This window comes from Phyllopteryx taeniolatus, chromosome 2 (genome assembly GCF_024500385.1).
Source record: "Phyllopteryx taeniolatus isolate TA_2022b chromosome 2, UOR_Ptae_1.2, whole genome shotgun sequence".
NCBI classification, from domain to species: domain Eukaryota; kingdom Metazoa; phylum Chordata; class Actinopteri; order Syngnathiformes; family Syngnathidae; genus Phyllopteryx; species Phyllopteryx taeniolatus.
In genome coordinates, this window is record NC_084503.1 from 9,006,932 (window position 1) to 9,020,773 (window position 13,842).

The 13,842-nt window shown below is 44.3% G+C and overlaps 1 protein-coding gene across 1 annotated transcript in view; it reads right to left on the reverse strand.

The window, feature by feature from the left end:
• mybpc3 (myosin binding protein C3) overlaps window positions 1-13,842 on the reverse strand; it is a 50,913-nt gene that overhangs the window by 13,853 nt on the left and 23,218 nt on the right. The window contains exons 16-23 of the mRNA XM_061758864.1: window positions 12,814-12,979; window positions 12,635-12,741; window positions 12,488-12,517; window positions 11,688-11,827; window positions 8,087-8,246; window positions 7,830-7,934; window positions 7,526-7,714; window positions 1,322-1,456 (exon numbers count right to left, since the gene is read on the reverse strand). Of these exons, the coding sequence (XP_061614848.1) occupies window positions 1,322-1,456; window positions 7,526-7,714; window positions 7,830-7,934; window positions 8,087-8,246; window positions 11,688-11,827; window positions 12,488-12,517; window positions 12,635-12,741; window positions 12,814-12,979 (1,032 nt within the window). The remainder of the gene's footprint in view (window positions 1-1,321; window positions 1,457-7,525; window positions 7,715-7,829; window positions 7,935-8,086; window positions 8,247-11,687; window positions 11,828-12,487; window positions 12,518-12,634; window positions 12,742-12,813; window positions 12,980-13,842) is intronic.

The window sequence follows — 13,842 nt, forward strand, 5'->3', positions numbered from 1 at the left end:
CTGCAGTGATGCGGACTTTGTATCGATCCGTTGTGGTAAAGAAGGAGCTAAGCCGAAAGGCGAAGCTCTCGATTTACCGGTCGATCTACGTTCCTACCCTCACCTATGGTCACAAGCTGTGGGCCGTGACCGAAAGAACGAGATCCCGCATACAAGCGGCCGAAATGAGTTTCCTCCGCAGGCTGTCCGGGCTCTCCCTTAGAAATAGGGTGAGAAGCTCGGTTATCCGGAGGATCTCAGAGTAGAGCCGTTGCTCCTTCACATTGAGAGGAGCCAGATGAGGTGGCTGGGGCATCTGATTCATCTCTCGACTGGCCTGGGAACGCCTCGGGATCCCCCCGGAAGAGATGAATGAAGTGGCTGGGGAAAGGGAAGTCTGGGCGTCCCTGCTAAAGCTACTGCCCCCGCGACCCGACCTCGGATAAGCGGTAGAAGATGGATGGCTGTACTTTATTGAAGTAGTTAACAATGTACTCACGTCATTTTTTTTTCAATCCTCATCCATAAATCCATCAAAGTCCTCATCTTCTGTATCCGAAATGAACAGCTGGGAAAGTTCTCCATCAAACATGCTGGGTTCCCTCTCGTCATTGTCGGAGTCAGTCTCTTTGTCGGGGGGCTGTTCAGCAATAATGACACCGTTTTCCTGCTTCCTCCACTTGCGAACCATGGATTTGTTGATCTTGAATTCTCTCGCGGCTGCTCGATTCCCATGTTCCTCCGCGTAACTGATAGCTTGCAGTTTAAACTGTGCTTCGTAAGCGTGTCTCTCCGTAGGGGCCATTTTCAGGGGTCCTTAGCCAAACCGATGTTGTTTGCACATACCGGCATTATATACCTACTGGGGGTGTGCCTTTAGCGTCCTCTTTCACGCGCACCCTTCCCCCTTTAGTCACGTCCGCCTTTCCTCTATATAAGCAGCGTGTCGGCAGGAAATGCTCCCAGTCAGTCAAGCGGAGCGCTCATCAATGTCACACAACAACATTTACAGATTTTGAAACTCGGAGCACACATAAGGTGCGCCGCATTATAAGGAGCCCCATCCATTTTGGAGAAAATGTAAGACTTTTAAGTGTGCCTTATGTACTTGGAAATATTTTTTATATCTACTTTACTCCTTTACTATCTACTGATAAATAATAATAATAATAATATTTGTTCTTTCTGTCACCTCTTCCAGAACAGAGCAGACCGAGGGTGGATGTGCACTACCGATGGAAAAAGTACCAGAAGCTGTACTTGTTTTTCTTTAATCCAGCATCCTCAGAACATTACATTAATGAGATTTTTGATCATGTTGTGGTTTGGCTCCATCACTTACTGCCTTCCTTGCAGTACTCAACCCCATAGCCCTCCAGGTCAGCTGAGCCGATCCTTTCAGGCGCTCGCCACTTGAGTGTGATGGAAGTGTCACTGATGTCATCCACGCAGACTCCGATGGGCTCACTTGTCGGAGCTGAAAGAGGCACACAGGGCAGCTTGAAGCTATTGTCAGTTAAAACATTACAGTGATCATATTAGGTGAATAAATGAACACAGAGTTAAACCTAATGAGTAATTTGCTGCCAACGAGACGTGTTTCAAAATAATCTATGACCCCATAAAAGCTACTTTAGCATTTGCTATCCTGTCTACCACAGAAGCACACAGAGATCCATTCAACAGTACAAATGTTCAAATCCCTTCAGGACATATTTGACAAATTAATGTTGGGAATTATAAGAAGAATCAAAGACGTTTCCACAGCTGCAGTATATTCAGAAAGCACTGAGACCTGCTTAACATTTTTCACATCATACTATATATGTTGCAGCCTTGTCAATCTCAGACACATTGAGACAGACAACCATTGACATTTTCTTTTTTTTTTTTTTTTAGTAAATACTGTTCATTGATGTGTACTGTACTGTCAAATATAAATATACTATACAGAAACGACTGTTTTAAAAAAAAGTCATATCCCTGAATACTGTCGCTGAGTGATTTACTGTACCTTTCCTATGAAACTACACACTACGTTGCTGCTTGATTAAAAAAAAATCATGGAAGAATTTATTTCTCTACCATGAGTTTTTTTGTTGTTGTTGTTTTTCTTTTGTCTTTCAGTTTGTGTGGACAGACAGTTTGGCATGTACATTTGATTTCTCACATGTTGACAGCATTCAAACTGGAAGGTGTTAAATCCCAAGACTTTCTGTCACAGTAGAGAAGCCGAGCACAAGCTGTGCAAGAAATGACGGGAATGCCTGTCAGTAGTTAAAGGTTAGAAGGTCACAACAGCAGGAAATGTTTACAGTTTAATCATGTAAGGGGAACTAGATTTAACACTCAAACCATTCTTGTCACTTACAAAATGTCCACCTATGAGCAAAGGAATGCATGGTTGCCCCCTTGGTTACACCAGCATGAGGCCAGAATGCTGAAAAGGAATCTTCATTGTATAGCACTGTGTTGCAGTACTCCCTCTCTCTACCCTTTTTCACCGAATAATTCACTCTCTTCATATCTCATTGCATGCTCTGCAATCACTGCACCATGGCAAATATCAGCAACTTTGTAAAATCATAACGTGCAATAGCGACTACAAATATTTACACGTCACACTGCTGAACTGACAAAGGTCTACCACTCTACACAATAATAAGTATAATTATTGACATGCATGTTTTGTATTCAAAGCATTTGAATTATTATATTATGAATGTTTAAGAAAAAAAATATTAAAGAAACCATTACAATAAAGTGTTCTTTCTCTAAAAGGAGTTAAGATGGCAATACATTATAGAAGTAGGACACTTAAGTTGGAAGAGCATCAGTCTGATATATCCAATAATGTGTGAAAGAGAAACATCATAACATGCACCAATCACCACACTTGTGTCACTTTACCACATTAACATTACTTTATCTTACACCTGTGGCAGTGTGACCATGTACAACAATTACATAATCAGAATCATCTTTATTTGCCAAGTATGTCCAAAAAACACACAAGGAATTTGTCTCCGGAAGTTGGAGCCGCTCTAGTACAACAACAGACAGTCAATTGACAGAGAACACTTTTTAGACATAACGACATTGAGAAAAACAGTCACTGAGCAATAAAGGGTTGCTAGTTATCTGGTAATGCTGGTACCATTATTTTTTTTTTTGACAATTGTGCAATAAGATGCAGAATCCAGAGCAGTTCGAATGACTAATCTCGGAATAGTTCGGTGCAATGACCATTGTGCAAAGGGCGCCGAGACTTCAAGGAGTGTATGCAGTTTAAAGTGACGACTAGTGCGATAATCTGGGACACTGATTGAGCAATTGTTCCAGATACTCCTCAGTCAGTGTGCAAATGGGGCAGATGCTACTCTGGCATGAGTGGCCAGTATTGGTCAACAACAGATATGCAAATAGTGCAGCGTGGCGAGACGACTACAGTGAGTGCACGAGTGGTATTTAATTGGCCCGACAGAAATGTGACAACAAACTCAGACAAAAGAAATTGGCAGAATGTTGCAATGGAATTGTAAGTTACTTGTTTAAGAAGTTGATTGCAAGAGGGAAGAAGCTGTTGGAATGTCTGCTAGTTCTAGTTTGCATTGATCGGTAGCGCCTACCTGAGGGAAGGAGCCGGAAGAGCCGGTGACCGGGATGTGCAGGGTCCGAGAGGATTTTGCACGCTCTTGTCTTAGTTCTGGCAGCGTGCAAGTCCTCAAGGGTGGGTAGGGGTGTACCGACAATCCTTTCAGCAGTTTTGATTGTCCGTTGCAGTCGGAGTTTGTCCTTTTTTGTAGCAGAACCAAACCAGACTGTGATGGAAGAACACAGGACTGATTCGATGAGCGCTGTGTAGAACTGCCTCAGCAGCTCCCGTGGCAGGCCGTGCTTTCTCAGAAGCCGCAGGAAGTACATCCTGTGCTGGGCCTTTTTGAGGACGCAGTTGATGTTGATCGCCCATTTCAGGTCCTGAGAGACTGTAATTCCCAGGAACTTGAAGGTCTCGATGGTTGACACAAGGCAGCTGGACAGGGTGAGGGGCAGCTGTGGCGAAGGATGCCTCCTGAAGTCCATCTCTACAGTCTTGCGCGTGTTCAGCTCCAGGTTGTGTCGGCCGCACCACAGCTCCAGCCGCTCCACTTCCTGTCGATATGCAGACTCGTCACCGTCCTTCATGAGGCCGATGACAGTGGTGTCATCTGCAAACTTCAGGAGTTTGACAGCCGGGTGCGTTGAGGTGCAGTCGTTCGTGTAGAGAGAGAAGAGCAGCAGAGAGGACACAACCTTGGGGCGCCCCAGTGCTAGTGCTGCGTGTGGATGAGGAAGTCTCTCCCAGCCTCACTTGCTGTGTCCTGCCCGTCAGGAAGCTGTAAATCCACTGGCAGATGGCAGGCGAGACGCTGAGCTGGAGAAGCTTGGAGGAAAGGAGTTCAGGGATGATGGTGTTGAACGCTGAGCTGAAGTCCACGAACAGGATCCTCGCGTAGGTCCCTGCACTGTCAAGGTGATGTAGGATGAAGTGCAGTCCCATGTTGACTGCATCATCCGCGGACCTGCTTTGCTCGGTAGGCAAACTGCAGGGGGTCCAGCAGGGGACCTGTGACGCTCTTGAGGTGGTCCAGCACGAGACGTTCAAAGGACTTCATGATCACAGATGTCAGGGCGACAGGCCTGTAGTCATTCAGACCTGAGATTGTAGTTTTCTTGGGGACTGGGATGATGATGGAGCGTTTGAAACAGGATGGTACTTCCCACAGTTCCAGAGATCTATTGAAGATCTGAGTGAAGACTGGAGCGAGCTGGTCCGCGCAGACTTTGAGGCAGGATGGGGACACAAGGTCCGGGCCTGCCGCTTTGTTAATCTTTTGTTGTTTGAAGATGCGTCTCACATCCTGTTCGTGGATGGTCAACGCAGAAGTCAGATGTGATAGTGGTCGGTGTTGCCGCTGGGTGGGTGTGGGGTTGTGAAAGTGCCCCTTTCAAATCTGCAGTAGAAGGTATTCAAGTCGTTGGCTAGTGTGCTATTGTTCTCAGCTTGGAGGGACCGTCGCTTGTAATTGGTCAGCGATTGTAATGCATGCCAGACTGATTTAGGGTCGTTAGCGCTAAACTGTTTTTCCAACTTTGCTGCATAGTTCCTTTTTGCAATGTTAATTTCTTTAGTCAGCAGGTTTCTAGCTTGATTATAGAGGGCCCTGTCCCCGCTTAGATATTCGTCCTCCTTAGCATGGCGAAGTTGCTTAAGTTTGGCAGTGAACCACGGCTTGTTGTTATTGAATGATGCCAAATGACTTTGTTGGTACACAAACCTCTTCACAGAAACTGATATAGGATGTGACAGTGTCCGTATATTCATCCAGGCTGCCAGCTGAATTTTCAAAGACACTCCTCTACGCCTCGCCTGCGCCTTGAAATTCTGTCCTTAAAAGTTCTGAACAGAATCGGTGACAAAGGGCAGCCTTGGCGGTATCCAACCCTCACCGGGAACGGGATATGCGGACCAAACTCTGACTCCGGTCGTACAGGGACCGAACAGCCCTGATCAGGGGGTTTGGTACCCCATACTCCTGAAGCACCCTCCACAGGACTCCCTGAGGGACACGGTCGAACGCCTTCTCCAAGTTCACAAAACACATGTAGACTGGTTGGGCAAACTCCCATGCACCCTCAAGGACCCTGCCGAGGGTGTAGAGCTGGTCCACTTTTCCACGGCCAGGACGAAAACCACACTGCTCCTCCTGAATCTGAGATTCGACTTCCCGACGGACCCTCCTCTCCAGTACCCCTGAATAGACCTTACCAGGGAGGCTGAGGAGTATGATCCCCCTGTAGTTGGAACACACCCTCCGGTCCCCCTTCTTAAAAAGGGGGACCACCACCCCGGTCTGCCAATCCAGAGGCACTCTCCCCGATGTCCATGTGATGTTGCAGAGCCGTGTCAACCAGGACAGCCCCACAACATCCAGAGCCTTTAGGAACTCCGGGCGAATCTCATCCATCCCCGGGGCCTTGCCACCGAGGAGCTTTTTAACTACCTCGGTGACCTCAAACCCAGAGATAGGAGAGCCCGCCTCAGGGAACCCACACACTGTTTCCTCATGGGAAGGCGTGTCAGTGGAATTGAGGTGGTCTTCGAAGTATTCTCCCCACTGACTCACAACCTCCCGAGTCAAGGTCAGCAGCGCCCCATCCCCACTATACACAGTGTTGGTGGTGCACTGTTTTCCTCTCCTGAGACACCGGATGGGGGACTAGAATTTCCTCGAAGCCGTCCAGAAGTCTTTCTACATGGCCCCACCGAACTCCTCCCATACCCAAGTTTTTGCTTCAGCGACCACCAAAGCTACATTCCGCTTGGCCAGCCGGTACCCATCAGCTGCCTCAGGAGTCCCACCGGTTCGTTATGGACAATCCGTGATGAGCACTGAAGTCCAATAACAGAACACTGCTCGGGTTCTGATCGGAGGGGACGTTCCTCCCAATCATGCCCTTCCAGGTCTCACTGTCATTGCCCACGTGAGCATTGGAGTCCCCCAGCAGAACGATGGAGTCCCCAGCGGGAGCGCTCTCCAGCACCGACTCCAAGGACTCCAAAAAGGGTGGGTACTCTGAAATGCTGTTTGGTGCATAGGCACAAACAACAGTCAGGACCCGTCCCCCCCACCCGAAGGCGGAGGGAGGCTACCCCCAACGTACAGGCGCCAAGCCGAGGGGCAATAAGTATATCCACACCTGCTCGGCGCCTCTCACCGTGGGCTACTCCAGAGTGGAAGAGAGTCCAACCCCTCTCGAGAGGACTGGTACCAGAGCCCAAGCTGTGTCTATCGCTATATCTAGTCGGAACTTCTCAACCTCACACACCAGCTCGGGCTCCTTCCCTGCCAGAGAGGTGACATTCCACGTCCCTAGGGCCAGCTTCTGTAGCCGGGGATCGGATCGCCAAGGTCCCCGCCTTCGGCCACCGCGCAGCTCACACTGCACCTGACCCCAATGGCCCCTCCCACAGGTGGTGAGCCCATGGGAAGGGGGACCCACGTTACCCTTTCGGGCTGTGCCCGGCCGGGCCCCATGGGTGCAGGCCCGGGCACCAGGCACTCGCCTTCGAGCCCCACCACCAGGCTTGGCTCCAGTGGGGGGCGCCGGTGACCCGCGTCCGGGCAAGGGAAAACCAAGTCCATCGTTTGTCGTCATCATAAGGGGTCAATCCAATAATAAAAAAATATATATATTTGTGATTATTACTTCTTAAAAATAGAAAGCTTGGCTCCCTCTATAAACAACACTAAACATCAATTTCATACATACTACATATTGTTAAAGTAATATCTCTCTGACAGTATAAATAAAATATTTAATACACTTATTCTTTGATACGGCTCTTATACTATGTACCTAATGTTGTGAATGGTTGGTTTATACACTTATAACAAAATTAATAAATAATTTTGCCAACGCCCAATGGAAATGGAAAGTTTAAATTATGTACAATACACGGGTATTTAAAAAAAAAAATCAGCATCTAATGTTTTTGACTCACCAACAGGCACAAAAGGTTGTGAGGCCGGACTGTGACGAGACATCCCAATGCCATTGACAGCATATACTCTCAATTCATATTCCACTCCTTCAATCATCCTCTTAGCCTCGTAGGTTGTTTCAGTGTATGGGTCAAAGTTCAATCTCATCCACCGGTAACTCTTCTTTTTTTTCCGCTCCAACACGTATCCTGAGTAATACAAAAAGCATTTTGTTTTGATTAAGGATCTGTTCCTTACGACGGTTTTTAAGCAGGCTTGTCATTCATCGTATTGAAAAAGAACATTTCCTTCTATTTTCTTTACCAATAATCGGCTGTCCTCCATCAAAGACAGGGGGATCCCACTGGACAACACAGGAGTCTTCTCCCACGCTGATGATTCTGGGAGCTTGGGGAGGATCTGGAACATCTGATGGGAAAAATAATAATTTCTAACTTTATAATATAACTGGCAAGTGTCCAATCACAACTTGGTTATGGTTGCATGAATTGTGTGATCTGACTCCCCATTGGTGTTCGTTGTCAACTGTGATGTTGAACAGTACTTGCTCATGTTCTTACCGACAACTTTCACATTGATATCTGCAGTGTCCTCCCCAGCAGGGTTACGAACCACAACTGAATAGATTCCTTCATCCTGCCTCTCAGTCCCTTCAATAGTGAAAATACAATGGCCTTTGGTGGTTTCCACATGGACTCTGCCATCTCCCTCTGCCATGACCTGCATCATGAAAACAAGAGCAGTCTATTTTCATGTGTATGAGCCCTCCATTTGATCAAAAAATACTTCATGCATATGCATCAATATGGAAGACTGGTGTTTTACTTTATGTAAAGTATGTTATCCTCAAGAAATGAGAAGTAAACATGACTTAAATTGCTGAATTTTAAAATCGGTGCATTCAGATGGTGTTGCTATATTCCATCTGGTTGAACGGATAGCAAAGCTCTAAATGCCAAGAGAGTAGGCGTTCCACACAGCTCTGTGAGAGTCCCATCTTTTTGTCACCTGTCATTGGCCATGACTTGCATGACATGAGGGGGGATTTGACCATTTTAGAGACAAGCGCAAATGTTCCAGGACTGAAACTTGTGGGATGCCAGTATTGAGGGTACAGTACCTGGGACTGGCGCTGCCTCAGTAGAACTTAGAAACAGGGGTTGGATCGAAATAGACAGGATGGGTAGATGGATAGAAGTTATCAGACATTTTTTTGGAGGTGCCTGTAAAAGGATGAAATACGACCGGTCTGATGGCAAGACAAGAAGGGCCTTAAAAAAATTATTGTGGTAGGTCAAAAAGGTATTTCTGTGAGAGATAGAAATTTTGCTCCCATAGGTTTTGGATAGAAGAAAATAAAAAACGTGAGTCTGTCTCATTGATATGCTTCCTAGCTACACTGGTACAAGGAAATTGGAAACGTGTCTCACTCAAGTGTACAGTAAACAATCTGAAATATCAAATATTTTACAAGTGTCTCATCATGTCATGGCTTGAACTTGCATGGATTCTTCTGGTACAGGCTCAGTATTATTCATTGATGTATTACATGATGGCAGCAGGAAAATGTAGTGTCATATAGTGTAGTTTCTCAATGCTTCAAGCTAATGGAGCTAAGATCAACTATTATTTGAGTTGAGTGTGTTCAACCATCATGGTTGAAATGTGCCCATATATATGCATAAGCAAGCAATTCAACAGGCATACCAGCATCAACAAATGGAATTATTATTATCTTGAAACTCACCAAATGTTGCAATGTCCTAATCTCGGTGAAAATTTACATTTGGTAGCGGTTGTGACCCTGACCCCGCAAAATAGGCTGCAGACCTCTCGGATACAGCTATGTTATCTTTAGTCTGAGTAGGCCCACAAACCTGTCTATTTTTATTGAGTCTTACGTCCAGTGAGTAGGTGTGAGGGACCATTCATAGCTGCACACACCCTGATTCCTTATTGCTTCTTTCAGAACATGCCTTTACCTTATATAGCCTTCGTGGCTAGACCTTGAGTAACTGCATGCACTTTATGTTGTTTTCATAGCTGTCTGTGTGTGTGAAATAGTATATATAATGTGTTTTCATCACTGTGTGATGATTATTCAATAGCCCATTTTACACTGTCTTCCTGACAAACTGGCACAGTTTTTACCTATCCCTTTCAGATAGAACCACCGAATATTGTGCATTCATACAGCCGTTGCGGCTTTGTGCATTAATAACAATAATAATGCCTACCACTTATGTAGCACACATGTATTCATTCAATCCACAGTCACACCCTAGCGGTGATAAGCTACTTGTGTAACCACAGCTGCCCTGGTGCAGTCTGATGGAAGCGTGGCTACCATTCTGCCCCTACGGCCCCTCCGACCACCACCAAACATCCAACCACATTCATTCATGGGCAATGTGGGTTAAATGTCTTGCGCAGGGACACAATGACGATATCTCGGTGTTAAACATTGCACTCGAGCTGAGTACCTTAAACACCTCTGATACTACATTGGAAGCTGGCAAATCCCCTTCCATCCCGTATCAGTTCTTACACAAAGGGTAGCTAGCCAGGAAAGAGCCTTAAAGAAAACAGGCATTGTGGAAGGGGCTTGTAAAAGGGGCTAACAGAACATACTTAAGCTATCACCAATTCACTGACATTAAATGTACTTGTGACCAAATTGGATAGAGGTTGACTGTGAATGTCTGCATGTAGCACCGACGGCAGCTAAAACCTGATAGCTTCAACATGCATAGATTCCGACTCTTACGTAAAACACATGCACACTTACCCCACTCTTCATGTTCCAAGAGGCTGTTGGCCCATCTTTCTCTTCTATAACTGGTTTAATAGAACTAGCCTATGAGCAAAACAAAACTGTAAAAGCCAGCGAGAATGGATAAGCTCTGCAATAGATTCTCCCGTTTTCCTTGACTCTTTTCAAAATTGGTAGGCTAGAAAGTATCAATTGATTATGTTCAACAATTGAATTGTAAGATCAAGAGACAGTACAAATACTACTAATGTTGTGAATTTTAATAGTGAAGAGGGAGTTTGCAGTTTTCACCCTCACTTCATTCACTAATCCCCTAGCCCGAGTTTGACGAAAGCCACGCCCCTCACTGACATCTCAAACATGGCTATTCGTAATGCGTAGTGCGTAGTTGTGATAAACAGTCACAGAGTAAGCTGTCCAGCTTCAACAAAAATGAAGCGCTAGCAATACTAAGTTACCATTAGCGTTGTAAACAAGCCAACATTAGCTAGCCATGGCTGCTTACATTGGCAGCAACTTGTGATAGAGTGTTACTACAACACAAAATGTATCAGTTTGAAATTTTGGTATGAGGTTTTATTTTTGAGAATGTGCAATTAAATTTTAAAAAACAGGTGATAAGCGTACCCGTCAAACAGAAATGTTGCCAATTCCGCATCGCTTCTGAATCCGCTCAGCTGTCTGACGTCACTTCACTCTGCCTCTGTTTACTAATCTTGTCCAGCTGTTAGCTAATGAGGGATGGACATATTTTTTATTTTCCAGAGATGGATAATCGAAAATAGCCATAAAAAGCTCTGAGAACCCAAGCTAACAGGTCGGTTGCCAAGCTGACAGATGTGCCAATGGCGGGAGTGTGCCCGAGAGTGCATTGTAAATGACTCACTCCTCGTCAGTCATGCCTTCTGTCTCTGAAAGTTTGAAAGTAGACTATCACTATCTCTTAAAGTGGAAAACTGGCCATTAGAACAACAAGATGGCACCATTTAAGAGAATATGGAGTCAGTTCCCCATTCTCAACTATAAAAAATCTTTTAATCTTATTGGAAAACTAAACTAAACTTCTAAACTACAATTCAGCCACTCATTTGTGAGGCTTGGCTCACAGTCACAATAGCTGTTGTAGTCCATTCCATAGGTGTGTGATGGGGTTGAGGTCAGGGCTCTCAAGTCACACCAAACGCATTCAAACATGCCATTATTCATCTTAGTTTTTGCACTACAGCACACTCATGTTGAAAACATCCTTTTCCAAACTATTCCCACAAATATGGAAGGATACAAATATCCAAAATGTTGTGATAAGATGAGGAACATGTTAAAAGTATGTGATTGCAATATGACGTGTATTTTGAGCAAATGCAGATCAATGTAGGCTACACGTTTACCTTCCCTCCTTTGGTCCAGACAACAGTGGGAGCAGGATCTCCGGTGATAGGGACATCCAGGCGGAGTTTATTGCCAGCCACCACCACGATGGTTGACTCAGCTGTGTGACCCCTACAGTCCAGGTGGATCTTGGGAGGGTCTTATGGAGCAAAATAAAAGAACACACAGCGAGTGGGACAGGCAGAAAATATGAATCAAAATCCCCTACGACTGTTGGACCTAATTCACCAGTCCGGTGTGGTAAAACAATTTTTTTAATTTGTTCTTAAGGAAAGTTGGCTTTACAAAGACCTATAAAACAAAGTTTTTAAAAATCCTAGAAATATTTGTGTACAACTGTAGGCAAACTTAAATGCAATAAACATTTTTTGTTTCTCCATCATGACACTCACTGTAAATGTGTATCATTCTGTGGAGTGGTTTTAAGAAAAACAATTGGTAAATGCCACCTTCTTCATGAAATGTGAAATTTACTCTTAAAAACAGTGTGTGAATGAGGCCAAATGTATCATCTCTAATGAGATCCAATACAAGGGGAATAATTCCATCTTCATAACTATGATCAATTTAGAACTTGTTAAAAGGTACGGTATTGATTCAAGAATGCAACAATATTTTTTATTGGGCTTTTCAGTGAGGTGGAGTGACAATTACACTGAGAAGCATTTCTCATAATTTTGTTATCTAACATATTTCATAAGGACACCCATTAAAGGAAAAAAAATATATCTCTTTAGCTTGTGCACGTGTACCTAATGTTTGATTGGTTGTTGTATTTAGGTCTTCTTAATATAAATACCTTGACGTGGCACAAAGTCAATCTTCACCTCTGGAAAAGGGGGAAAATAATTTATGAGTTAGTCAGAGACCCTGAAAATTTTGGGGAGATAAGGAGTTTTGACAGATTAGAAGCTTCAAATGTAAAAGTAAAAGTGCTCACTCGTACCCAAGAAATTGAGTTTTGCAGAGAGGTTGAAAGCGTAGCCATCTGGTTCAAATGTGTAGTCTGCCTCATCCTCAGGTTTGACATTGTCAATGGTCAGTTTGTGGATCCTAAAAGGGTCAAAGGTTGAGCCCTCCTGGCAATACATTTGGAGAACGAGGCATGAATGTAAATAATCTCACCTGCCAATATGTGTGATATTTATTCTGGCATCCGGCTTGACTTCCACTCCATTCTTGTACCAAATACCCCTCACGTTCTCATCCGACACCTCACACTTGAACACAGCTTGATCCTTCGCCTTCACTGTGAGGTCAGCGATGCTCTGGTAGACCTCCAGCTCTTTCTCTGGACAGTCAAAACAAACTCCGCTGTGTACATAATAAAGAGTCTGAGAGCCTTCGGACCAGGTGGAACCAAATGAGATAACCACATTAACAGGCAATACAATAAAATGAGAATAATATACACTCACTTTCAAAAGTAAGGAATTGAGGCCAAATGTTTTCACTGTAGACTGTAAACTGGGTTTGACATCAAAAGATGACTATAAGGGATCAACTTTTCGGCTTTTATTTCCAGGTACTGTACTTACATCTGTCTGCAAACATTGGCCATTGGCGATAAAACCATTTGGAATGTCATGAAGAACTAAACCACTTGTGTTCTAAGTAACGGAGATGAAACCATTAAATCGAGGAAAACAAAAGCTACTAATACAACTATTAGTGATATCAGCAACAACCCCTAGAGGGTAGGAGTGAAGGGAATAAATGTGAACAAAAGTAAATATACTACACCAAAAGATGCAAAGTACTCCTTCAGAAGAAGAGGACAGCCAGGCAGGAATTTGCCAGGAAATACTGAGACAAACCTTTAAAAATGCCACTGACCAAGTTTTATGCACAAGCAAAACAAAGATGAACCTTTACCAAAGTGTTGGAAATGCTAACATTTTGAGAAAACAATATTTGCTCCTTATCCCCAACATACTGTACATCTAGTAGGGGTATATCATGGCTTCAGCTTACATGGATTCTTCTGGTACAGGCTCAGTAATATTCATTGATGATGTATCATATGATGGCAGCAGTAAAATGTAGTGTCATATAGTGTAGTTTCTCAATGCTTCAAGCTAATGGAGCTAAGATAAACTATTATTTGAGTAGTGATACTAGGTTAGGTTATACAGGAAAAAAAACTGACTGACT